Source organism: Echeneis naucrates, chromosome 5 (genome assembly GCF_900963305.1).
Source record: "Echeneis naucrates chromosome 5, fEcheNa1.1, whole genome shotgun sequence".
NCBI lineage: Eukaryota > Metazoa > Chordata > Actinopteri > Carangiformes > Echeneidae > Echeneis > Echeneis naucrates.
In genome coordinates, this window is record NC_042515.1 from 31,264 (window position 1) to 55,731 (window position 24,468).

Here is a 24,468-nt window from a genome sequence, read left to right on the forward strand (position 1 = left end):
GGATGAGATGGGCAGAGGTGACTGAGAACAAAGTTCAGCTCTGATTGATACAAATGCATTATGGGAAGAAAAGCAGCAGCTGGAGACAGTTTGATGTTTTGGACAACATCCTTCTGGGACACTTGGGGTCCTTCATTCATGTTCTCGTTAATTTGACATATAGCACAAACCTAAACCTGAGTCAGACCAAGTCCAGGTCTTCAAAGAAACTGTATTCCCCAAAGGCAGTCCTCTTTCCTCAGGATCAGGCTCACTGCATCACTTAACGACGGTTTGAGGACCAACAAGTTTAAGGTGTTGACTTGGACCTCTAATACCCCAGATCTCAGTCCAGCATCTGTAGCATGAACTGAACAAACAAGTCCAGATCAATGGAGGCTCCATCACACAACTTCAAGGACTTAAAAAGATCTGTTTGTAAACTCTTGGTTCAGATTTCACAGCTCAGCTTCAGAGGTCTAGAGTGCAGACCTCCAGGATAGAGTGTCATCACAACAATCAATCACTTTCAAATCAATAACAGACCAATTCTAATTTCAATAATTTTTTTAATCCATCAATAATGAACAATCATGCTTTTATCATTATTCTTATATTGAACATGAAAGTCTGTGGGTTTTACTGCTGTGTGTAATAAACTGCAAAATTGATCACATTAATCACCTCAGTCTCTATGACCCACCCAGGACATTACCTGGGATCCGCCCCCCCAACAAATAAGTGGTGAAAGTGAATGAATGAAAATATTTACATCAAATATTTATTTTATAAAATATGTACAATATTAAAATAAGAGACCGGGTGGAGGTAGGTCAGTACCAAGGTTTCAACAAGGCAGACTCATGACAGAGCCCAAAACTGAGGATTCAAGGCAGAGCAGGTTTCACCTTAGCATTTCCTACCAGCCACAGTGTGTTCAAGTACACTCCAACAGAGGAGGAAGAACTGGATCCATGAAAACAGGAGGCATTAAGATAGTTCATCAGAAAATAGTTCAACAAGTTTAACAATGATGATCATGTTCATGGCCCAGCCTCGGTTTCATCTTTGACCTCCACAACTCCATGTGACCACAACCTCTGAGAGCACTGATGTTTATCATCATTGCGCCTGGACATGTCCAGCTGAGCCACAGGGGGAATGTTAGCCACATGGTTCAACTGTTAGCAGACCATTATCATTTCATGCCAGGCGAGAACCTGCAGCATGTAGCTGTGGTGCCGTGTACGCGTCACCATGATACTTGTTCTAGTCTCCTTGAACCTGAAAGTGACAACCAGTCAAGACCTCACATGGCTTCCTCCAAGAGCAAAACTCACAACAAAATTAAGTAACACACTCTGAAGAGGGACCTGAACACACAATCCAATCACCCGCTGGACACACACATTGAAGACGCACACCAAGAACAGATCCAGGAGGAGGGATCTCTGGTTACTATGGCTACAATAAGACTTCCTGAAAACAAGATTCAAGTTTGATTCAGCTGCTGAGGATTAGACCAACACTTGCTCCAGGCGACACAGGTAGCTCCAGCCCCGTCACCTGCTCCAGGTGGTCTCAGCTCTGAGAACACTGGTGCTGTATGACTTGTTTGTGCGTTTGTGTGTGTGTGTGTGTGTGTGTGTGTGTGTGTGTGTGTGTGTGTGTGTGTGTGTGGCAGCCTGAGAGAGCAGTGTGTTGTGTTTGTCCACAGCAGCAGTGTGAGTCTACACAGTCCTTAACAAGTATTTGAAGTGTCAAACTTTGTGCGCTTTTTCAGCATGACACAGTATCATCTGTCCCCGTCCTGCTCTGTGTCTTTACACAGCCTCAGCTGTGCAGCTGGTCCAGCTGGGCCTTCAGCTCCTCTTGTCTGGCTCTCAGTTTGTCCTTCTTAGCCTGCAGCCTGAGGCCAGCATCCTCTAGGCTGTGGATGCAGTCCCTGGCCTTCTTCAGGATTACCACCTTTGAAGCCTTGTCATTGTGCGACAGTTCGGGCACATTGTCGCGCAGGCGCATGAAGCAGTTCTTTAGCTCATTGCGCCGCTGGCGCTCCATCACGTTGTGAGTCCGTCGCCGCTCCTCCTCATCTTCTGTCTCTGTTGCGTTCCGGGAAAAGTGGTGGTAGTAGCGTGACGAGGATGACAATGAGGAGGAACTGCAAGATGAAGAGTGGTGGAAGCGTACCAAGCTGTCACTCCCTCTGGAGCGCTTGTTGGAGGAGAATGAAGAGGATGAGGGTGGAGGTGAAGCGGGGCAGGGAGCCGCATAGTTGTGTTGTAGCTGGATCTCAATGTGGTGGCGCTGAAGAGCCCGTTGCTCCTCTTCCTGCCTCTGCTGATGAACAGACAGTTCAGCCAATGGGAGCAGAGAGGAGGGACGGGAAGGACAGCGGACAACCGTCACTACATCAATTTCTTCCTCTGGGTAGGAAAAGAACAGATCAGTTAGGCCTTTGACCCCTGAAATTACTTTTAGGACACATGAAGCACAGACAACACAAAGATGATACATCCCTCTGCTTCAGACACAGCAAGCTGAGCCCAGTCACACAACTACAGCCATTACTAGTTAATCAATGAAGCAGCTGCTCTCACCCCACACAGTAAATTACACCCCTTCCAAAACCTCCCACCTACCCATATCATGCCACAGATAAACCCAGCCTTCCTGTAACAAGAGGACAAAGACCCGTCGGTCTCAGTGGAGCTGATCCTGGGAACGGACTAATACATCAAAGGGACTGACAGGGACCTGCCTTGTGGTCTTCACACTGTTCCAATGTGAAGACAAACTCACCCGAGTCACTGGATGAGTAGGTGGACAATTCGCCACCAGCAGATCCGTAGTCTGATGTGGTCTCGGCAGGCTTCTGACCTTCCACCAGGTTCTGACAGTCTAGTGTCGAGCCAGCGATCTCTTCAAAGATGCTGGTATCAATGTCAGAGAGCAGCGGACTGGAGCCCAGAACCGAGGAGGCCAGCTTCTCCTCCAGGCTCTTGTCTGCCGCCAGGCACTGCCACAGACAATCCTCACCACTCTCCTCCAAGGGGGAGCAGGGTTGGCAGGGCTCACCTCCTTTCTCTGTGGCAGTGGAGCGGAAGAAGTTCCAGTTGAGCTGCATGTCATGATCGTCCAGCAGGATGTCGGACATGTAGCTCAGCTGGTCCTCCTTGGACAGCGGCTTGCTGTCGTCCAATCCTGCCTTCATGGGAGGGGACTGGGGAGGGGTCGGCAAGGACTGGAGGTCTTTCATCAAACTCTGGCAGAACTCATCATCAAAGAGCAGCGGCTCTGTGTACAGCCAGTCCTGAGACTGGGCGAAGCTCTGCAACATGACTGTAGAATCTGGAATAAAAACAGAGGGAGAAGGATTTGAATCCACCAATCAGAATCATTCAGAGCTCTGACTCAGCAGCACGTGCAGTTAAGAAAGTGAACCCATTTCTCCAAACTCAGACGCCAACCAACACATCCCTCCTTCTGACTGTGTTTACATCACGTTGGCCCCGCCCCCAGGGCCGACATCACCGCCCCCCGCATGATATCATAGGAACAGCTGGGTGACGCGGACCCAGAAACTTTACACTTCTGTCCGCAGTTCACATTTTTCCTTCTCCAAGCGTGAAAGAAACAAACAGGTGCTTGTTAGGGTTCAAACCCAGGACCCTGGCCCTCCTCAAATGGACGCCGCCATATCGAACCCCGATGTGTACTATTATGGGCTGTACCGGAGAACGGAGCCGACCTCTGTTCCCCCAACCGGCCAAAAGACTGAACACTGCCCGTCTTTAGTCCTCCAGTCTGAGCAACCTGACCCGGACTACAGCCCAGCCGGCCAGAAAGAGTCCTCCGTGGTCTTAACACGGACGAAACCACCAGAATTAACAGAATTGTCCCTTTCTGCCTTTGACCATTAGCCGGTCGGGTTCAGATCGGAGAACCGGCTGAGCCTTTAAACAGTCACGTGCTGAATTTCCTCCTGCGCTCACTGCGCATGAGCAGCAGCCGGTTCAGTTCAAACCAGATTTTAAACAGATTTATTGTATAAAATGTCCAAACATCTAGGTCAGGCTCCGAACCACCCCCGTTTCTACTGAAGAGAAACCGGGTTCATAAGGTCCATAAAGGCGGACTCGGCACATTAAGTATTCTGCCGGGTCCTTTAAAACCGGCATGGCTGAGCTGCACCGGCCCCACGTGAGACCGGCTCCGGCTCCAGGACCTTTACCCAAACCTTAGCCCGACTAAACCCTCTAAATGTGGCTGAAAACCGAACGGGGACCCGGCGGACCGGTCCCATGTGGGTTTATTTAACTGACATATTAAAGCCTAACCCTTTTCTTACCTTCACGGATCCTTAACGACTGCTCAGACTGAAGAAACCAGAAACCGGAGAGACCCGGAGAAGATGAACCGCCCGGTACCGACCTCTGGGAGCCGTCAGAGATGCAGGCAGAGTCCGGGTCTTTGTGTAAAGGCAGACCGCATGGCGTCCTCAGTCCTCGGCAGGTCCTCCAGAAGGTGTGGCCGGCGGCCGCTCACACATCATATACCTCCGCCCTCCATCGTGTCCCTCCGCCAACTAAAACCGCGCCAAAATATGAAAACCGGCTGCAGGTCCTGCACAGAAACCGAAATATGGACTATAGAACCGGAACCGAATGACGGGTCGATCGGGTTCGAGCGGAAAAACCAACATCGAGTGAGACTGCAGTAGATTTCTGACTGAAGTTGGGACTGTGTTGACGTGATGGCGGAGGGATATGATGCATCTCTGGATTCTAGGAAAATGGTGGCGGGTAAAAGTTAGGACAGAAACACACGTGGACTTAGAGGAAGCTGTCTTCTTGCTGTGTGTGTGTGTGTGTGTGTGTGTGTGTGTCTGTGTGTCTGTGTCTGTCTGTCTGTCTGTCAGTTCAAACCTTCAGATCAATAATCTGTCATTGAAATGAAATCGTGGCGCTGCTGGGGGGCAACAGGGGGTCAATGAACAGCTGCTGATATTTCTCCTCTGAGGGACCGACAGATTCCGTCAGAGCCCCCCCAACAGACAGACAAACAGACAGACAGACACACACTTACAACCACCACAGTCTGCTACTCAGACTGAAGATCAATAAACTGACTACAGACGCTCATGGTGACATCATCATCATTATCATCATAATCACAATAACGTTATGATGATTATCATTAACTTTGAAAATAAATTCTATTTCATTCCACGTCACCGGGTTTTATTGATTTCTGCAACAACTAATAAAAACAGCTCATGAACCGTCATACATGTGAAAGAACCGACATGCCAGATGAATGAACCCGGATTCTGCCCCCCCCAGTGCTTCTTCTCTGTGCGTTACATAACGGACGGGGACACGCCGGTACACGTGCAGTCACGTCAGCCAATTGGAGCGAGACAGCCTCAGTTCACGTGAGTTCTCAGCAACCCCGGGGGGGGGGGGGGGCTTCATACCGACCGTACCACAGGCAGCCTGGAGGACAGCTCGGGGGAGCTCATGTTTACTGACCGTCTCACTCAGACTCACTGCTGTTCCTTAAATTTAAAAAATAACACATACTTATTTCACTGCAGCGGCTCCCTGAACGCACCACTGAACCAAACTAAAACAAATAACCAGGGACACAGATTTGGGGGGGTTAGAACATTTTGTCACAGCTGTAGAGGAGGAGTAAGCAGAAGGAGGTTAATGTGCCACTGACTGACTGCCCCCCTTCAGCTGGGATCTGTTTCAGATGAACTGCATTTCAAACAGTGTTAGTTTAACTGTCACAATGATCCTAAAGTCTAACCCTCCTAATATCTGGATCTCAAAGTCTGGATCCTAATCAGACTGGACACTCAGTTGTCATCCACTTTGTGTTTTGGATGACTGGGAGTCAGCAATCATTGGACGTTGTGTTTAAAGTAACTAAAAGAAAATAACATATTGACTTCATTCCTCTGAAATTACAGCTCAGGCTAACACAACTGACTCTGACCAACTGTGTAATGACAGAGCTACACACAAAAAACACACAAAAACACACTTCCCGAATCAGTTTGATAAAAACTTGCTCATTCATGACTCTGAGGAAGAGGCCTCCATCACCTCCCCGCTCTCTCTTCCTCTTTTTGCTCTAAACAGTTCGAGTCGTGCTGAACTTCTTCTGACACCAGCCAAGTAAAACGAAGTGCTGTGAGGTTCTCAAGAAACACAGACATCTGGTTCTGACAAGAACCGCACTGCAGTGACGTTAGGATCAGTTTGGTGCAGACAATTTTAGCTTTTATCCATTTATATTATTGAAATTACAATTAGAACATAAAGCTCCTTCATAAACGTTAGTACAACTGGCAGTCTGGAAATCGGGTCTTAAACTAAAACCAAGGGGTCAAGTTTTAGGGTTCTGAGGTTGATCGTCTACTTATGTTAGTAATCAGAGGTCAAAGTTCATCCTGATCAGATCAAACATCGTTTCATTTTCACCGGTGATCCGTGCAGCAGCATTCTTATTGTGTTCAGATTTGATGCACAGACACGTTGACACTCAACCAATCAGAGAGCAGCTCACAGAGCGTGCTCACACATGAACCACATGTGGGGACAGACTGAGATTCTGAGGTTTTGGAACTGGCAGCTTCCTGACATTCCCTACGTTCCCTGAAACTGCATTGGAGGGCGATTCCAGGAATGAACTGGGATCGGGATTAGGATCGGGACAAGGAGCAGAAGGAGGAGGGGGAAAAGTGGAAGAGCAGAAAGAGGAGGGGTGAAAATAGAGCGGGAGGTTGGGGTCAGTGTCATGGATTTACCAGGACTTTATTTTTAGGACTCATAAGGAGGGGATGGAAACACAGTCAGTCTGATGTGGATCTCCTAGCCCAGGCCCCACAAAGACTTAAGTCCTGACTTGTCTTCCTCCACCCGGCTATAAGAACAAGGACAGTTCAGGGGACAAAAGGAAAGCCAGACCAATCTAGACCAGGACCAGGACTCTCGCATGTCCTGGTCCCAGTGCCAATCTGTCTCTTTGTCAGGAGCAGGTAGGCTACACACACATCTCTAAACAACAAATTACAAATAATTACTAATAATATTGGAAACAATTACATCTTTAAATCAGAAATAACATTTAAATGACTAACATCTTTATAGAACTGATATCATTGACAACATGCATCCATGGTTGTAACATACACACACACGCACCTCCCTGTTTTTTTCCTCTCTTCATTTTTCCATGGATGTGTGAACGCCACGTCAGCTGTGACTGTGTGTGTGTAAATCCCAAAGCTAACATCCCTAACTGGTAGATCCCGGGTGATGCAGTTCTGGTGCATCATAATCCAGAGATAGGAAATCCTCCTCTTGGACACACACACACACACACAGGAAGTATGCAGCATGTAAAGCTCACCGGTATCTCAGTTTTCTTCAGTCGTTAATCAAATCTTAAATTACTATTGACTGTATCACTATCAAATATGTGAAAGCAGAAGAAACCTTTATGGAGAAGATGAAGGTGAGGATGACTGAGTGTTCTCATCTGACCAAATTCAATAAGACCGGAGGATAGTTCTTGAGTTTGTTCTTGCTGATCTCAGTCAAAACACTGGATTCTGACAGTGACACAATAATCAGAGCTACACAAACAGAGATAAACTGAACTAACAGGGCAGTAAAATACACACTTCAAATCTGATGATCAATAATTAAAATCAAATGATATGTTATTAAAGCACAATCTGTTTGTGTTAACTCCTTATTGAAACGTGCCAGCCGGTGACCTCAGGAGCTGCTGATGTCACCAACAGGACATCACAGAAAGTGATTCAATTACAGTTAAAAACCCATCAAGATTTCAGCATGGATCAGAATTTCTACCTTTGTTGCTGTTTGTCATGTGTGCAATGCATCTTCGGGTAGACACACCAGCACAGTAGAGCTGTAACAATTAATCAATTTATGTTCCTTCAATCTGACCACATGAATAGATGCTGGACAAGTTGTCCTTCACTGGGACATATTTCAATCTAAAACTGATTTGCAAGATAAGTGATTGTGCCAATACATAGAATTTGTATCTAGTATTTAAGCTCAAAACTTTATACAACAATTGTAGCCAGTTCCACCACAGTTCATTTAAGCAGAGTGGAAGTGAGGCGCACTTAATTTTTTCTGTGTGTCTGTGTGGGGACTACATACCCTGGAGTGCATGGTCTCCATCTGGTGGCTTTCAAATGACTCTGTTCTCCAGTAGCGTCCTGTCAGGGCTCTGAGCCGCTAATGTACCAGCTCCTATTCAGTAAGAAAATGTGATGTATATTAACCCTCCTGTCGTGTTTGGGTCAAATCTGACCGATTTACAACTTAAAACACAAATATTGTGTTTTACATCTGATTGCCTCAAGGCCTTATGATATCCTCCACACTATGCACTTGAACATATAAAAGTAATGATCACCTCTTTCATTGAATTTTGAGTGTTTTAATCAACCTTGTTACACCTGTGGTGTTCCCGGTCAAAAGTGACCACTATAGGAAATGAATGGTTACCAGACTATATTCATCTATCAGACAGAAAACATCCTCATACACACCACCCCAACTCACTCACACACACACACACACACACATTTCAGACTGAATAATGTCTTTTGCGGGTACACATCTCTTTCCCGCACTTTTGTGCCTATCCCCTACGTGAACCACATCTTCCAGACTAATCAATGTATCATCTTCACACAGACCCCATATATATAGCATGATGTTTGCCTTGCACTCCTTTTACTGTGAGCACGAGTAGGCCACTGAACAAGCGGTTCTGTTGAAGAGGTTCTGGTCCAGCTTTTTGGACATGATGAAGAGGGCACTGAAATTGAACCAGAGATAGAGGAGGATGTCTCGGAAGTGGAAGACAACCTAGATTTTGATCCAGACTTTGAGGAGACTGACCAGTCAACAAATTGAGAGGGAGAGGCACCTGAGGAGACATTCCAGTCCAAGAGTGGACACTTGCTCTGGTCTTCATCCCCCCAGGACAGAGGAAGTCGAGCAAGAGTGGAAAACATCATAAAGATGACGCCATGGCCAACACGGTATGCGACATCTCGTGTGGATGACATCAAGTCCAGCTTCCAAGTCTTTTCACCAGAGTCCATTGAGGGAATTATACTCGAGATGACAAACCTGGAGGGGAAGCGTGTGTTTGGGGACACCTGGAGAGAAATCGACTGGGGAAAGCTTTGGTGCTCTCCCCCAACAATGACATGGGCAGAAAAGGAAACACTGTGAGCTCTGTGCCCCAAGAGACAACAAAACAAGCCTGAGATGCTGCAAATGTGATGCCTATGTTTGCAAGGCCCACTCTGACCTGAGTGTCACATGCCACTCGTGCACAAATTCACACGCACACACACACGCACGCACGCACACACACACACACACACTGCATGTTGAGTTTGGTCTTTGGTTTTCCATTTAGTTTTTACATTACATTTTCATTTTGTAATACATTTTCAGTGCCTATTTGTATTTTCACTGCAGTTATTTTATGTCTAATTCTATAAATTCATGTTAAACACTACTTTGAGACATTGTTCACAGCTAAAGAATGTTGAATAAAAATTTGGTGGTGAAAAATGGTTTTTGTGCTAATTTAAGAGCAGTTAAAACATACCGGTCAATTTTGACTGGGAACACTAAAGTAAGGGGCGGGAGGTGAACACGACCGGAGGGTTAATTAATAATTAATCAATAAATTGAACAGTGGCAGAGGATTAAGGTGAATCCACATTTATTATCATTTTAAAAACTGATGAGGACAAGATATAAATACAACACACTTACACACACACTCACTCACACATACACACCCTGATTAAAGGTGCAGCTCTTCATCACAGACCAGACGGACACTTTACACTAATGAACCTGAACCACATTTTTTGAATACGTCACCTCTGACATCATCACTGAGTGACTTGGGGAACAGTCTGAGCTGAGGTCAAACACCAGGACCAGGACTGAAGGACAAAGGTCCTGTTTCAAAGCTGCTTTGAGATGAGTATGGGAACAGCCTTGCCTCTTGAACTCTAAACCCTGTTCCAAAAGTCAGACAAACATGTCATTGCGTGGGTGGAGGACAGAACACACCTGGTTGGTTCTGCCTCAGCTGCCTTATCCCCTCTGAAGCACAGTAACTCCGCCCCCAGTAGTTGTCTTCTTCATGTCAGTGACTCCCAATCAGAGCTAGCTGGTTAGCCTGATAGCTAAAGCTGCGATAGAGTTAGCACTGGTGCTTGTCCACATCTGGAGACAGATGTTTCTCATCAGTTAACAGTTGTCAATTCTATCTTCGAAGCAGTAAGTGGAATTGAGGTTAATGTTGAACAGTTGGACCTGGACCTCTGAAGCTGGGATCAAATCAGACTGACCAGCCAAGACCAACACACAGCATCAGACTGACACACCAGACTACAACACAACACAGTGGGTATAAATCATCAAGCGTGTGGTCAGGCTTTCATCAGTCATATCATCTAAACACTTCAAGACTGGGATCAGTTTTTAATTACATTCATAGAGATCATGGCTTTACTAGACACAACATCAACGTGTGTCAGGTGAGCAGGACCTTTTTCTAGATGCTGTGGGAGTGCACAGTTCAGAGGGGGGTTGTGCTCAAGCTCTGGACACATGGATCCTGTACTTCCGCTGTTTAGTGTCTGCTCACAATCAGGAAATATTGATTATCACTAGATTTTAATTAGAAACTACATCAACACTTTGTGATCACAATAACTGGGATTTGTTGAGACAGCAAGATGTTGTGTTCATGAAGAACAGCAGCAGTCAGCTGAGCTACTTTGAACCTGGTCCTGATATCTCCTCCACCACAGACCTGCTGACAGACCCTCAGGAGGCAGGAAGGCAACAGGACGGGAAGTTCCCTTTTTCATCAGAGCTGATGATGCATCACAAAGTCTGTGGTCAGCGTCTGCCCCGATTGGTGGAGAGGAGAAACGTGACAAAGAGATGGAGGGAAAACTGTCCCACCCACTGCCCCTCCTCTCTCTTTTGTTGTGTCCATATCCTGATCTGTGTTGCACCATGGAGGCCTTGGGGTGGGGAGGTGGCACTGTTAGGACACCTTGCCCAGCTCTATCTTCTTCTGGATAGCCCGAGCTGAGTGGTAGATGAGCGAGTCGATCAAACCGGCCACTGCAGAGAGGAAACGGGAAGCTGTCAAATATCAGTGTGTTGTGGTGTCTAACACACAATGTTGTGTTCGCAGAAGGGACTGACCTGTAAACACTCCTCCAATGATCGCACAAACTCCTGTCAGGAAGTGAGTGAATGATCTGAGCAGAGAGAGTTAGTGATGTCAAATAACTCATTCAGCATCATTCTGCTCTGTTTAAACCCAAGACCACAACAATGGACACAGACACGTGAAACATGCATTCTATTCAATGGTCGTTAGGGGGCGACTCCACCAGCTGTAGTCAGAAGTCAGATAGCTTTTTTATCTATGGGAAAATGTCCCTCCTCCTCCTCAGTAAACGTTTTCCTGACGAGTTTATTGTTTTTGTCTCTACTTTACAGTCTTCAATACAACATGATGTTCATTTTTAAATGATGCTTCATTTAGTGGGGAACAGACCAGGAAGGAGGGGAGGGGTTAGGGGGCGGGACTACTGTGTGACTGACAGGCTGAACCACTAACTCAAGTGGAGAGTAGGTCAGATCTACTGCTCATTCCTCCTCAGCTTCACCTTCTCATCAAAATATGGTTTCTTCAGGTTTACAAAAAACATCATGGGGGAGGGGGTACAGTTGGTCCGAAACCTCAAAATTGATCAGTAAACAAAGGGTGAGTCATTTAACAATGCATTTTACCACCATCCAACTCTTACCTGTGCTTCTCTGTGAACTTCACCATCATGGGCGACAGCTCATACAGCACAAAGACGCCCGGCAGCCCCTGGTCTCCAATCAGCCCATTGGCCACTTTCTCATGCCTGGTGACGGAGAACTGATTGGTTTTCACCACCTGCAGAGACACATCCCCAGTGGGTACTGTCTGTGGTTCAGCTCTCAAGTTCGTTAATATAACAGTGATGACAATGTGAACTCACCTCTCCATCGGCCTTCACGTAGATGGTCGGGACAATCTTCACAAAGTACTGGTACATCATGGAGGCTGAAGATAAAACAGATGTAAGGCAGGGGATTAAGAGCACTCCTCTACAGAGCCTGGACATTTTTTGAGGTGTGAACTAGCTGATGTTGTTGTCCTGGGGCTCCAAAGACCTTATTGAGTTGTTAAGTGACCCTTAGTTTGACTAAAAGGCTCCAGGTGATACCTAAATACAGATATCAAATAAATATCTTCGGTAATCAATGTAGAAAAAATATAAACAAATGTAAACATAGACAGAAAAAGTTAAACCGTTTTATTTCAAAAGTAATAATTTAACTCTCCCACACTCACTGGTCACCTTGCTTTATCTACAGAGTAACAGAGTCCTGTTCGATTTATAAATGTAAACTCATGATAATCTGTTATTGTCATTCATCCATTTGTTGTTTCTCTGGATCTGGATCTCAGAGGCAGCAGCCTGACCTGGGTTGTCCTGGTGTTCCTCCCCCAACTCCTCTACTGTCTTGCCTATTCATATTTACATTATTTATGTTTCTACATGTGTCACCTATTGGCGGTTTTTTTGTTCATACTAACAATTCCTTACTGTGGCATTTACAATCATTTCGTTTAACATGAAATAAAAGGACATAACTAATTTCTGTCGATGTTTCCTTAAACGTCTCTTGACAACGAGCCGCGTCGTCACTTCCGGTCTCGCTGCCCTTCCTTCTTCCGGTGATGGAGGTCTGATTCCGTGTGAACGTAGCTGCGCTTCAAACCAGGCTGATCCCGACTAGGATCCAGGACCAGAACTAGACCCGACAGCGGAAATCACGGTGAGGTCCGAACCGGCTGACGGGTCGGGTTCACGAGGGAGAAGACACGAGCTGAGCGCGGGAACGTGTTTATTTGTCGAGGCCAAACTAGGCCAACTAGCATGCTAGTTAGCAAGTTTGATTAACACCACAAACAAACGATCATTATTATGGCTCAAATTAAATACACCGGAACATGTTAACATTATTGAAAACCGGTTTAGTTTCTCAATTACTTTGAGATTGTTAAACAAATATTAACCTTATGCTGAAATATTAACGGTACTTATTTTTAAATATTAAATATATATAACCGATGATGGTTTAATATCAATGTAGAGCTCAGGTGTCTGGAGGTAAGAGCCAGTTCTGGCCTCACGTACCGAATTAGAACAGTCAATTACAGTCCACTGGTGAGACAGCTGATCATGGTTAGGGAGGGACAGTCATTTCACGTCTTCTATCTCACAGAAGAACCCCCCATATCTGTCCTCTCCAGATGCCGGTGGCTGTAGGTCCATATGGTCAGACCCAGCCCAGTTGTTTTGACCGAGTCAAGATGGGCTTCATGATGGGGTTTGCAGTAGGAATGGCTGCTGGCGCCATGTTTGGTACTTTCTCCTGTCTCAGGTATCCTTGACCTCTGATCACCTGAACACATTGTCATTGACCACGTAACCTGACAATGTCTCCTCATCCAGGATCGGCATGCGTGGCAGGGAGCTGATGGGGGGCGTGGGGAAGACAATGATGCAGAGCGGGGGGACATTTGGCACCTTCATGGCCATTGGAATGGGGATCCGCTGCTAAGGAGGAGGAAGATCTTCCTCTTCCTTAGTTTGACTGAACAGCTATGGGACATTTCAGAAATCAACAACCACAGCTGTCATTCACGCCCTCACCCTGCCTCTAGTTCTGTCAATAAAAGTTTGTTCAATGTGTTTTCAGTGTTTGTGTTAGATTGTGTGAAGTGGGAGAGCCACAACTCTCCTGATTGTATGTCAGACTTTGAGTTATTCTCGTAGCAGCAGAGAACTAAACCTGGTCTTGTAGTCTGCAGATCATCAACTGTAGAGAGTGAGAACACACACCTGTGACATCATTAGACACACACAGACTCAGAGGGGAACAGAGGTAGTTAGATTCTGTGCTAACTGTCAAACTGACCTGTCTTGTCATGAGGTTGTTTCTCCAACAAAGTGTGAGCCTACGTCACCCACTTCCATCAGTGATTCTGTATCTATGCTTAAGTTGTGGCTCTCGGGGAAAGAACAGGTGATGTGTGTATCTGAGATGTTACAGTAGCTTTAGCTGATAAACATCCCCCAGGTCTACTGTGTTTACAGACACTGACACGCACACAGAGAAAAACACTATCACTTTGAGCATTATGAAGCCCTCCCATCACTGACCTTGTGGTGCTGTGACGTCTGTCCCATCCAGAGGGTTCACAATGCCGGGGTAATCTTTACCAAATGACAGATGCTTTATCAGATGCGTCATGTTGATCTGCAGGAGGATGGCATAAACAGTAAACACAAATAAGATAAAATGTCAAACATGTCTTCAGTGGAAATTATCTTAAGACATGAGGTGTTTTGAATCAACAATAAGCTCAGTCAGCGCAGCAGAACAGACACCTCTGGTCTGACAAAATAACAGACTCATGGACTAATAAAATTAACATATATAATAAATACAACAATAGGAACAGTGATGTCATAGCTAAGTGGTGATAATGACTCACGTTGTCCAGGCCGAAGCTCTGCAGGTCGTGAACTGAAACACAAAAGTGTCACATTATTCCACCAGTTCGGTATAATCATTCAAAAGTGTCTTCAGTTATTGATCTGCCGTTAGTCTGATTGATCATTAGTTCAAAGATAAAGATGAACGGCAGCGTACACATTTCCTGTCCACTTTGACCTTGAACCTCATTGGTTTAAATGGCAATCCAACTGTTGGTTTTTTGGTCTAAAATCAAATGATGGGACGGAATCTTCTCCCATGATCAGGACAAAGGAAAAAGCAGGGTCACACTGTCATCACAGTGAGGTGCAGTCAGAGTGACTCCAATCTGCAGCTTTACAGGACAAACACCCACAAAGTCAAGCAAGGTGTAAACTGTACTGTTACACCTACAGAACTACAGGGGTCAGAGTTCACAGGGAGTCAGAGACCATTATTGAGAAATGCTTAGTCTCATGGGTCAAACACTCCAAGTGGCTGTGTCCTCTGTACTTTTCCTAAATCCTGTGTCCTCTGTACCTCTTAATTTGTGTACAGTACAGTAATTGAACCAGTTAAAAAAGTGGACTTACTTTCCACAGCGTGCACTGCAGAAAGAAGAGAGAAGAGTCACTAGAAGACACAGGTACACAACAGGTGTGAGTGGCTACACAACACTGATTAATGACATGAGGACACAACAACACTAACACAGAGGTTTGTGTTTAGAGGGTTAAAGTACAACAGGGGGACAAACTCAGAGGATAAAGAACTCAGGATCAGCTGACTCAGAATACAGAGAAAGATGAAGATGTGATGGACTGAAAACTGGACCCAGACATCAGGTCTTGGATGATGCAGAACAGAGAGACCTGGTCCCCAAGTTCTGGACTGGGGTGAGGTGGTGGTATGTCTTACCGTGGACGTGTGACTGCTGGAAACTTTTGCCCGGAGCAAAGTGGAAATTTCCCGCTACCTGCCAAAGCAACAGAAAGTGAGCTTAGGCATCATAATGACAACATCACTGCAGGCTCTGTCCTCACAGATCAAATCTAATTTATATAGCTCTTTACACATAGAGCAAGTCAAGACCAAACTCTTATTAAAGAGAGAAAACAAATCAACCTTGATTAAACACTTGGTGACAATGGAGCAAAAAACTTCCTTTATGAGTAGTAAGAACCAGACTGGGAGATTGGAGCCATCTACCTTAACTGGTTGGGGGGAGCATGAGAGAGAGAATGATAGCAGGAGGAGAGAGAACAAAATAAAAATTATGTCTCGAGTAATTCGAATAATTCTACGACAAAAAATTATTGTGGGATTTTTTTCTAAAATGGGACTGATGTGATATGCAAATGTTAATGGCACAGAGCTGAGCCAACACAAGGTAACATAATATAGCAAACATGTTAATGAAATATTTTGCCATTTTTCTCCTTTTTACTATTGTTATTCATAAGAGGAAAAATTTATTAGATTACCTGATTAATCAATGAAGTAAAAGAATACTGGATTACAGAAATAACTGATAGCTGCAGCCCAAAATTCAAACAAAAACCTACATATGCATGGAGGATTAATGGCTGTTACCACTACACGTGCATTGGTAAATATTAGCAGCAAGTAAGAATAACAGAAGAACTGATAATAGAAATGATTAATCATGGCAGTTAATGAAAAAAAAAGAGTAACTTTTAAAGAGACGCAACTGGAGAGAGGTGCTCAGTCATTCTCTCAGCAGTCAGCCTGTAGCAGCATAATTAAAGACTAATTAAACTTGAACTTTTAACTGTTTTTAACTGGTTCCACAGAAAAGGAGGCTGATAGCTGAAAAATCTGCCTCCTGATTTACTTTTGTTGGGGGGGCTAAAGGACAGTTGAAGACAGGACAGGTAAGGACAGGACCTTGTTGACCTCCAGGAAGCCGTAGACCTGGCAGCCTTCGTTCTTCTGCTCCTGCATCTTCTGGGTGAACCCCTCCCTCTTACACTGCTCAATGGTGTCAGCACTCTTAAAGGCCCAGCCCCGCCTCCTGTATGCTTCCCGCACATCATCACAGCTGTTACAGCATCTGAGGAGGTGGGGGGTGGTGAATAAAGGCTCAGAGAGAAGATACTGTCTGTGTGTGTTGTGTGTCTTACTTCAAGTCCTCAGTCTCTGCGCCGTAGCAGCTCTCACATCTGTTTGGGTCCAGTGAGCTGGGATCGAACACTTCACCATCGTCAGCTTTACCAAGTTCTACACCACAACAACAAGAACAACAATGCCAGGTCTGTGATCATCAGGTAGATCAGACAATTAGTTGGCCCCTCTCACCAGCGTGGCGATTCCTTGATGTTTGACCATGTGACTTAAGGGGTGGGGTCATACCATGTTTCTCTGCCTCCAGGGTCACAGCCTTCAGGTCTTTGTCCAGACGCTGTTTGAACAGGTTGTGTTCGACATCCAGCTGCTGCTCACCAGCTACGTCCATGGCGTCAATGCTGAGGTCTTCAGGGGGTGGAGGTTGATTGATTAGCTAAGACAGATACTCAGGGATACAGGGGGAGGGAGTATTGGGAGATATTAACAAAGATACTCACAGGCACAGGGCATGTGCGGGAAGACAACATCTATATTGATTTTTAGTTTGTCTCCTCGTGATGTGTCAACGTACAGCTCGGGGTGCACCTGCACAGACACACAACACAAACATACACATGTGAGTCTGAGGTCTAGGTTAAACTACAAACACAACACATCACTGAAACATCAGACCTGTCGAACAGGAATTAGCTGAGCGTTTGAACTGTTTCTTCTACCACCCCTCTCCCATCACCTGAACCAATCAGAGCAGAGAAGCTTCCGTTTTACCTACAGCCAATCAGATATCACGATGAACTCACCTCTTTAGTGAGGTAGTACTGCAGCTCGGAGAGGAACAGGATGAACATGATGACACCGCTGATGATGGTCACTGCAGAGACACAAAGAGAGAGAGTGGATCAAAGTTCAAATCTGTTCTAATATAATTTTTCTCTGCAGCCTCTTTCCTGTCCAGGAGTCAACGACCAAGTCCACAACAGACCAACCGTGTCATCATGGCCGAGCTGTTTTTTCTCTCACATACTGTGATTATTCATCACTCTCCATAAAACCTCGTATGTCATGTTGTCTAAGCCCGGGAATCAATAAAGTTTTATTTTGAATATTCGTATATGACATGGACTGATGATTACAACGTTACGGAAAGGTATTAAATCAGTTTAATATTCTGTATGTCTGCCGTCAGCAGACGCCTTACTGTAAACTCGGTCTGTGATTGTCAGTAGTTCTTTAATCTCAAACACTGTAACTGTGATAGTAAATGTTGGTAAAGACAGGCATGAATCAGTTAGCCTTGTTGTTAGCCGCGGCGGCTAACCGGCCGCTCCGGGATAAATCTGCCGCTCACCGGTCGCTCCTCCCCAGGTCTTCACCCGGAAATCCTCCAGAGTCTTTGGATACGCGTCAAACTGCTTCAGTTTGTTCAACGTGTCCATTTTGTGAAGCATAAATCCGCCGTTGAACACAGCTGTTACCAACAGAGTCTTGCACTACAGACACACATCGGTCCTGCGGTTCCACTTCCGGGACGGTCACGGGTTGGGGACTGGACCAATCAGAGCCGGCCGCGTATTTGACGCTTTAATCCTTCCCAAAGACTTGATGCTTTATTCATTATTTTATAAATTAATTTTGGTGGGTTTGTTCGTCTTTTTTCGTGTGAAGCAAAGTAAATGCAATTTTTAAAATATATTTCTTTTTTTCTGACCTATGAGGAATGAACCTGAGACTGAGCATCTTCCAGAACGATGACTAACTTGACCAGTTTCAGATACTTTGATTAGCTTTATTATGAGGAAACAGAAACTTCTTCACATAATGAGACAATGTGAATCCACGCTGTATCGCTTGTCTTACCTCAAATAACAATTTACAAGAAAGGAAAAAGAAAGTGATGACATGAATGACAGATTTACAAGTAAACAGACAGGATCAGGGTCAGAGAGTCCACTCCTTCTCCTGGAGCTGGAGATGGGCAGCCAACCGTTGGGCCAGATCACCTGGTACATCCCTGCTCTTCAGTTGACCTATGACCCCCAGGTCACCCACAGCTGTCTGGAGTAGCCACAGACGGGTTTCTCTGAGGAACCGCCTCAGCTTGGCTCGCCGGTTCTGGAACCAGATCTAAGAGCAGGAGAAAGGAGGAGTCAGCTGCCAGAAACTTCTGGAGAACAGGAAGCTGGACAAGCTCTGCTGAAACATCTGGATCTCTGTCCACCAGCTGTTGAACAAACAAAGTCTCAGCACCTGGATACGGTCTTCATCCAGCTCCAGTCTCTGGGCCAACTGCTGCCTCAGCTGGATACCTGGGTAAGAGTTCACCTGGAACACTGTCTCCATGACAACCACCTGGCACACAAACAAACACACAATGAGAGGATCTCTCTGAGGATTGATTAATTGATGGATTAATTAATTGGTTCATTACCTGGCTATTGGTGAAGTTGGTGCGAGGTCTGCGTCCAGGGAACCAGTTTGATGGTGGTCTGCAGGAGTTGACCTGCTGCTGCTGTTGATGATAACAAGGTGTGAAGTTGCCTCCTATGTCCTCTTCTTCTGTTAGCAGAACATAAAACCTGAATAAGTTATTAACTTTCAACAACTTTTAAATTAAACATTCTTCTCCTGAACTGAAACGTGTGGTTTAAAGGTTTGAAATTCAGGTTTAAAATGAACTTAAGTATCAGCTGGACTGAAGAAGAATTCATCAAATAGCAGAACCTTGATTTGTAATGAGCCCCAAGGAAAAAACTTTTATTCTAAAATGTTTTGTCTGAGTTTTTTAAACTTCCTCATGTTCTCAGGACCAGGATCCTTGGCTGTGACTTCCATATACCAGTCTCTCTCCAGCCTCACCTGAACAGAAAAAGGTTCTGAACTCACCTGCCCATGGTCTATGGAGCCTCATAATAGTTCCAGGCCTCTCCAGAATGTGATTGATGGAAAACCTGGTACCTTCATCCACAGTCACAGGAGAAAACGCCATGAACACAATCAACCAGCTACCAGTGATCCAGTCTGAGTAAAGTGAAAACCAGGCCCTGAAATGATCCAGTCTGACTGCAGTGCAGACCAGGTCGTGAAGTGATACACCTCGGTCTGAGAACCAGCAGGAAGACAATGTGGTTTCAATGGGACTGGAGGATTTAAACTAGGCACCAATTAACAAGGAGGACTGTCTTTTACACGTGAATGACACTCTGAGGGCAAACACACACACATTGTGTGTGTGTCCTCTTTTCTTCTGAGTCACCAATGGAGAAAATCAGCGTGTTTGTGTTGGAGCACTGACTCCAGCTGTGACCTGATGATGATGAAGACAATGAGGAGCAGCTCATTGATGCCTTCAGTCTAAGCTGCGTATTGTGATGCAGATGAAGCTCAAAGCAGCAGGAGGGAAAACAGATTAGCTGCAGCATTCAACAATGACAAAGACGACAATGATGATGCCTTGAATGAAAGCTTAAAAACATAGAAAAAAAAAAAATCAAATTGCCAGAAGCTGACTATTCAAGGCCGAAATAAGAAAACAATCCAGGTTTCCTTCAGTACCGTAGCCAGGCTGACAGTCACAGCTCAGTGGAACCACTGATTCCTTTAGCTCTTTGCAGCAATGATTTTATGGTGCTTTTTTACAAATAAAATCATAATGCCAAAATTCAACAGCTTTTACCCACCATTTGCAGTAATCTACCATCTACCACAATGCAGCAGCTTCTCAATCAACTGGAACACTTGCTTTGTATTTCAAATATTTTCACCTTTAAATCTAGTTTGAAGTTTAAAGAGCACTGCACTCCCAAACCCACCCCCTCAGGTCTAGTTCTGTCTGAGGTTTCTATCTCTTAAAGGAATTATTCCCTGGATGGTCAGATTAAGGTCCAGTTCATCACTATGGACAAAGACAAGAAGGTTCGTGTTTATTAAACTCCAACGGGCCAGAAGTCCACGTAGACTTGGACTCCCTGAGACCTGTCAACCTGATGATGCTGTATGACGTCAGTTCCTCATGTAGAGCCCTGCTGCAGAAAATTTAGGCACTACACTCGTTTTTAACATAATTTATTTGTACAGTCAGAGGTCAAAATGTGGATGACGTCAGGTGACCACAGTCTGACACACAGATCCCATCATGCCTTTGCTTCGGTCGTTACTAAGTATCTTACAAAGATGGGCCATCAATGAAGTTATCAGTGACTGATAGCAGATGATATCATCTGTTACCAGTGGCAACGCAATGCAAATCAAACAAACATTAACTTTGTAGAGACTGCATTCAACGGCACCACAACTCTGACACAATCACACCACAACGGGAACATCAGACACACAATCCTTCGACACAGGAACACGATGCATATTCGTTTAGCTCCCCCTAGGGCAGGATGTGTTCATGTGACCAAGGTCAGCATTGTGGGGTTGTTGAACGCAGCCCTGTCTGTGTGTTTAGGCCCAGAACGGGGTGCCTTGATTTCCTGTTACTTTGGCGGCCTGTAGGCAATTTTCCTGCTCTTCAGCACAGACCACCGATGTCTCTTCATGTAGTAGATCAGAGGTATCAGGATGGCTGAGCCCATGAGCATCTGGGAGGAGTAGAGACAAGTTAGCCCTCTGACATTCACCTCACCACTGCGACCCCCACCCCCCAAAATTTTGCACCTTTGAGGATTGTTAAGGGTTCTTTATAAATAAAATACATTATTATTATTATTATTATTATTATTATTGTTGTTGTTTTTAATCATCATCATCAGTCAGACTCTAGAAATCTAGACCAGGTCCCTGACAGATCCTACCTTTAGTCCCATGCGTTTGCGCTGGTCATGCTCCGGCTCAGCAGCCCATCTCAAGAAGGTGCACACATCCTTAGCGACCTGGCTCATGGTGGCAGGGGTTCCTATAGCAACCATCACCACCAAATGTGAATAACATTTGTTCAGTTATCTACACAACATTAGCATGACCACAGACCCCAGATCCAGACTAGTCTCTGTTGTCATATATGAGTATTTCACCTTGGTGTCAGACTCTCTCTAACACACACACAAACACAGTGTATCCTTACCGTCGTCATACTCAAGCACTTCATTGTAGATGGGCGGGGCCATGCCAATGGCCTGTCCAGGGAAGTAGGGGTTGTAGTAGAGTCCCTCTCTGACGGTGACCCCGGCAGGAGGGTCACAGTATCCAGTGAGGAGGCTGAACACGTAGTCCTCCCCCCCATGTCTATGGAGACAATAGAATGATAAGTCAACTACGAGTCAGGAGATTTCATTACTGTTAGGTGTTTCCATGGTTACCTGGCATTGACGATGTAGCTAAGGTCAGGGGGGAGGGCTCCGTTGTTGGCTGCCCGTGCTGCCTCAGGGTTGGGGTAGGGCTTGGGGAAATAATCTGATAACTTCCCAGGCCTGGTGAACATCTCACCACTCTCGTCGGGGCCATCCACCACCTCTACCTGAGACAACAGGGAGAGAATACAGGTCACAGTCTCCACCTGCCAGATGAACAGACCCTACCTGGGACCCCCTCTCACCTCCTCCGCAATGGCCTTCACCTCGGCCTCAGTATGAGACACCCCCACCAGATTTCTGAAGGCCAGATAATCCATACTGTGGCAGGCAGAACACACCTGCTTATAGACCTGGTAACCACGGCGAATACTGGGGAGAAACAGACAGATGTTCAGGTGAGTAAGTTGCCCCCCAAATGTCAAAGACGCCTGCCAACTGTGTGTCCACCACACCTGGCGTGGTCCAGAGAGGACAGAGGACCGGCATGGCTCCAGGGGTATTGAGGTGGGTGGAGCTCCAGGTCAGAGGCTTTGACAGACTGGTGCAGCATCAGAGCAAGCCCCACCCCCCCGGCTGTGACCACACCCAGCGTTGTCAGAGCAACCTTTTTGTTCCGTGGCAGGGTGGCAAAGGACATGTTGGCCTACAGAGGATGAGGAGAAGAAATACAGATGAGGGTTATCTCATACCTGTCTGAGCATACAAGTGAGTTGACAGGTGTCCTTTGACCTGAGAACATCAAAACTAACAAACTCTTCAATCACTGCAAAATAATTCATTTCCATCGTTACACCTTCTGCTAAAAGTCTTTTTACCTGCTGTTAATATTCTCTGACAGATTGCGTGTTTCAGCTACAGTCCCTGCAGACAACTAGATGTTGTGCTGCATTTTTGTTGCATCTTCTCCCCTCCTGCTCTCGTTCTCTCTCCATCCCTCTGCCCACTTTACATCTCTCTCACTCTCAACACAACTGGATGAGGCAGATGGCTGCCTCCCCCCACCAGTCTGGTTCTGTCTGAGGTTTCTGCCACTTAAAAGTTTTTCCTCTCTTCCTCCTTTGCTCTGACCAGCTCTGTATGTAAAGTTTATGTAATTCTGTTATGTTTTGGCTCGTTATAAATACATTTGATTTGGTTTAATCTGAGTATCTCATCAGGTGACTTTGACCTACCAACATTTGTAAATGGGGCTTTTACTGCTGGGGTGACCCTGAGTTAGTTTACACCAAAGAAGTTACTGAGTCCTTCATAAGAACATGAGTCTGAGGGCCAGAAGAAGGGGCCTTAAGATCGGGACAGAGGAGCTCATATATGCATATATATGACATGGATCAGGATGACCAGGGACAAAGATGAACTGGTGGAACACAAACCCAAAGACGCTGTCCTACACCGGAAGTCCTCTCAGACCTTCAAATGCTAACTCACTAGCAGGCTGATTAGCTGTAGTACATTAACCAACAACGCTACACACGGAGTTCAGGACTGACACAACCAAAAACACCCGGTCCCGGTCTCCCGCACCAGGAAATGGGTTTGGGTCTCGCCGTACTGACTGAGCCGTGTACCGGCTGCGTCCACGGCACTGTTAGCTAAATGGCTAGCGGGCTACACGAGGAGCAGGCTCCCGGTTTCACCAGTCTCCAGTTTTCCGGTGTATCCTGTCACCGTGCCGGTCTCTCCGGATCTGGAGGACGGAACACCGGAGAACTTGGAGACGCCGAAGTCACCGACGGCCTGGGGGCGATGGAAGCTCCGGTGACCTTGTCTCACCCGCTCAGTCACTGGGTAATATCAGCGGGGTGCCAGTGACCCTCCAGTCGGCCAGCCCTGTAGACCTCCGTAGAAGCTTTAGGCCCCCTCCCCGGCCACCTACCTTCGGCACTGGGATAGTTTTGGGCGCCAGCAGCGCTCTCCCACCTGCCGACAGCACCACGACTCGAAGCGCCGCCATCTTGTTTGCGGTCAGTAAGCTGAGGAAGCTGCCGGAGCTCGTCCCGGAACACTGTACTTCCTGTCTACACCTTCAAAATAAAAACGGCTGGATAGACTGTCCATGTGACTCAGTGACCACTGTCACAAAATAACTGCTTTTATTTTGGGGTTTATGTCCCAAGGGTGGAGCATTTTATGAGAAATAATGAAATTATTTCATCTGTAAAACAAATAAGTTATTTGAATTTGTCTTGCTTGATGTATTTTTTGTCAGAGGATGAAAGTTGCATGATACAACTTGGAAATTTTACTTCATATTACTCTGTATTGCAATGATTTGGATAGAAATGTGCTCGAGGTGTTGAATGATGGGCAGGCTCTGATCTGAGCTGATCCGGGATCGAATCCATCATGCTCAAATATTGCACTACAACAGAAATAAGTTTTGGAAATTGTCCTATTGTGGCTGGAAA

The 24,468-nt window shown here is 45.8% G+C and overlaps 5 protein-coding genes across 6 annotated transcripts; 1 reads left to right on the plus strand and 4 right to left on the minus strand.

Annotated features, from left to right (window-relative positions):
- Positions 1-539: 539 nt before the first annotated feature.
- Positions 540-4,495, minus strand: mych (myelocytomatosis oncogene homolog). The gene is made up of 3 exons (XM_029502494.1): positions 4,331-4,495; positions 2,782-3,330; positions 540-2,405 (listed from the first exon to the last, which is right to left on the minus strand). The coding sequence occupies exons 2-3, from the start codon at positions 3,317-3,319 to the stop codon at positions 1,813-1,815; spliced, it is 1,131 nt and encodes a 376-aa protein (XP_029358354.1). The 5' UTR covers positions 3,320-3,330; positions 4,331-4,495; the 3' UTR covers positions 540-1,812.
- Positions 4,496-9,772: 5,277 nt separating this feature from the next.
- Positions 9,773-18,281, minus strand: ergic3 (ERGIC and golgi 3). 2 transcript variants are annotated; one of them, XM_029502603.1, is made up of 14 exons: positions 18,115-18,281; positions 17,567-17,637; positions 17,264-17,351; positions 17,052-17,171; positions 16,823-16,919; positions 16,587-16,752; positions 15,597-15,654; positions 15,272-15,286; positions 14,698-14,729; positions 14,363-14,459; positions 12,128-12,192; positions 11,906-12,042; positions 11,295-11,350; positions 9,773-11,210 (listed from the first exon to the last, which is right to left on the minus strand). In XM_029502603.1, the coding sequence occupies exons 1-14, from the start codon at positions 18,212-18,214 to the stop codon at positions 11,131-11,133; spliced, it is 1,182 nt and encodes a 393-aa protein (XP_029358463.1). In that variant the 5' UTR covers positions 18,215-18,281; the 3' UTR covers positions 9,773-11,130. The 2 variants fall into 2 exon arrangements, with proteins under 2 accessions (XP_029358463.1, XP_029358464.1); XM_029502604.1 differs by lacking the exon at positions 15,272-15,286.
- On the plus strand, positions 12,851-13,891 carry romo1 (reactive oxygen species modulator 1). The gene is made up of 3 exons (XM_029502605.1): positions 12,851-12,971; positions 13,450-13,580; positions 13,652-13,891. Exons 2-3 carry the CDS (start codon positions 13,450-13,452, stop codon positions 13,758-13,760), a joined length of 240 nt encoding a protein of 79 aa, XP_029358465.1. The 5' UTR covers positions 12,851-12,971; the 3' UTR covers positions 13,761-13,891.
- A 286-nt stretch (positions 18,282-18,567) lies between the features above and the next one.
- On the minus strand, positions 18,568-20,669 carry LOC115043573 (homeobox expressed in ES cells 1-A-like). The gene is made up of 4 exons (XM_029502161.1): positions 19,650-20,669; positions 19,195-19,322; positions 19,014-19,115; positions 18,568-18,890 (listed from the first exon to the last, which is right to left on the minus strand). The coding sequence occupies exons 1-4, from the start codon at positions 19,750-19,752 to the stop codon at positions 18,705-18,707; spliced, it is 519 nt and encodes a 172-aa protein (XP_029358021.1). The 5' UTR covers positions 19,753-20,669; the 3' UTR covers positions 18,568-18,704.
- Positions 20,670-20,814: 145 nt separating this feature from the next.
- cyc1 (cytochrome c-1) lies at positions 20,815-24,052 on the minus strand. Its single transcript, XM_029502160.1, has 7 exons — positions 23,937-24,052; positions 22,513-22,703; positions 22,303-22,429; positions 22,067-22,224; positions 21,832-21,992; positions 21,563-21,663; positions 20,815-21,349 (listed from the first exon to the last, which is right to left on the minus strand). The coding sequence occupies exons 1-7, from the start codon at positions 24,012-24,014 to the stop codon at positions 21,245-21,247; spliced, it is 921 nt and encodes a 306-aa protein (XP_029358020.1). The 5' UTR covers positions 24,015-24,052; the 3' UTR covers positions 20,815-21,244.
- Between the last annotated feature and the right edge of the window lie 416 nt (positions 24,053-24,468).

Coding starts and splice junctions, on each gene's coding strand:
- mych (XM_029502494.1), bottom strand. CDS start 3,319: ATGTTGCAGAGCTTCGCCCAGTCTCAGGACTGGCTGTACACAGAGCCG. Junction 2,406..2,781: donor CTACTCATCCAGTGACTCGG/GTGAGTTTGTCT, acceptor TTTCCTACCCAG/AGGAAGAAATTGATGTAGTG.
- romo1 (XM_029502605.1), top strand. CDS start 13,450: ATGCCGGTGGCTGTAGGTCCATATGGTCAGACCCAGCCCAGTTGTTTT. Junction 13,581..13,651: donor GGTACTTTCTCCTGTCTCAG/GTATCCTTGACC, acceptor CTCCTCATCCAG/GATCGGCATGCGTGGCAGGG.
- ergic3 (XM_029502603.1), bottom strand. CDS start 18,214: ATGCTTCACAAAATGGACACGTTGAACAAACTGAAGCAGTTTGACGCG. Junction 12,043..12,127: donor ACGTGAAGGCCGATGGAGAG/GTGAGTTCACAT, acceptor GTGTCTCTGCAG/GTGGTGAAAACCAATCAGTT. Junction 11,351..11,905: donor AAGTTCACAGAGAAGCACAG/GTAAGAGTTGGA, acceptor CTCTCTGCTCAG/ATCATTCACTCACTTCCTGA.
- LOC115043573 (XM_029502161.1), bottom strand. CDS start 19,752: ATGGCGTTTTCTCCTGTGACTGTGGATGAAGGTACCAGGTTTTCCATC. Junction 19,323..19,649: donor GCTCCATAGACCATGGGCAG/GTGAGTTCAGAA, acceptor TTCTGCTAACAG/AAGAAGAGGACATAGGAGGC. Junction 18,891..19,013: donor TGGATGAAGACCGTATCCAG/GTGCTGAGACTT, acceptor TCCTGCTCTTAG/ATCTGGTTCCAGAACCGGCG.
- cyc1 (XM_029502160.1), bottom strand. CDS start 24,014: ATGGCGGCGCTTCGAGTCGTGGTGCTGTCGGCAGGTGGGAGAGCGCTG. Junction 22,225..22,302: donor TGAAGGCCATTGCGGAGGAG/GTGAGAGGGGGT, acceptor CTGTTGTCTCAG/GTAGAGGTGGTGGATGGCCC. Junction 21,350..21,562: donor GCAAACGCATGGGACTAAAG/GTAGGATCTGTC, acceptor TACTCCTCCCAG/ATGCTCATGGGCTCAGCCAT.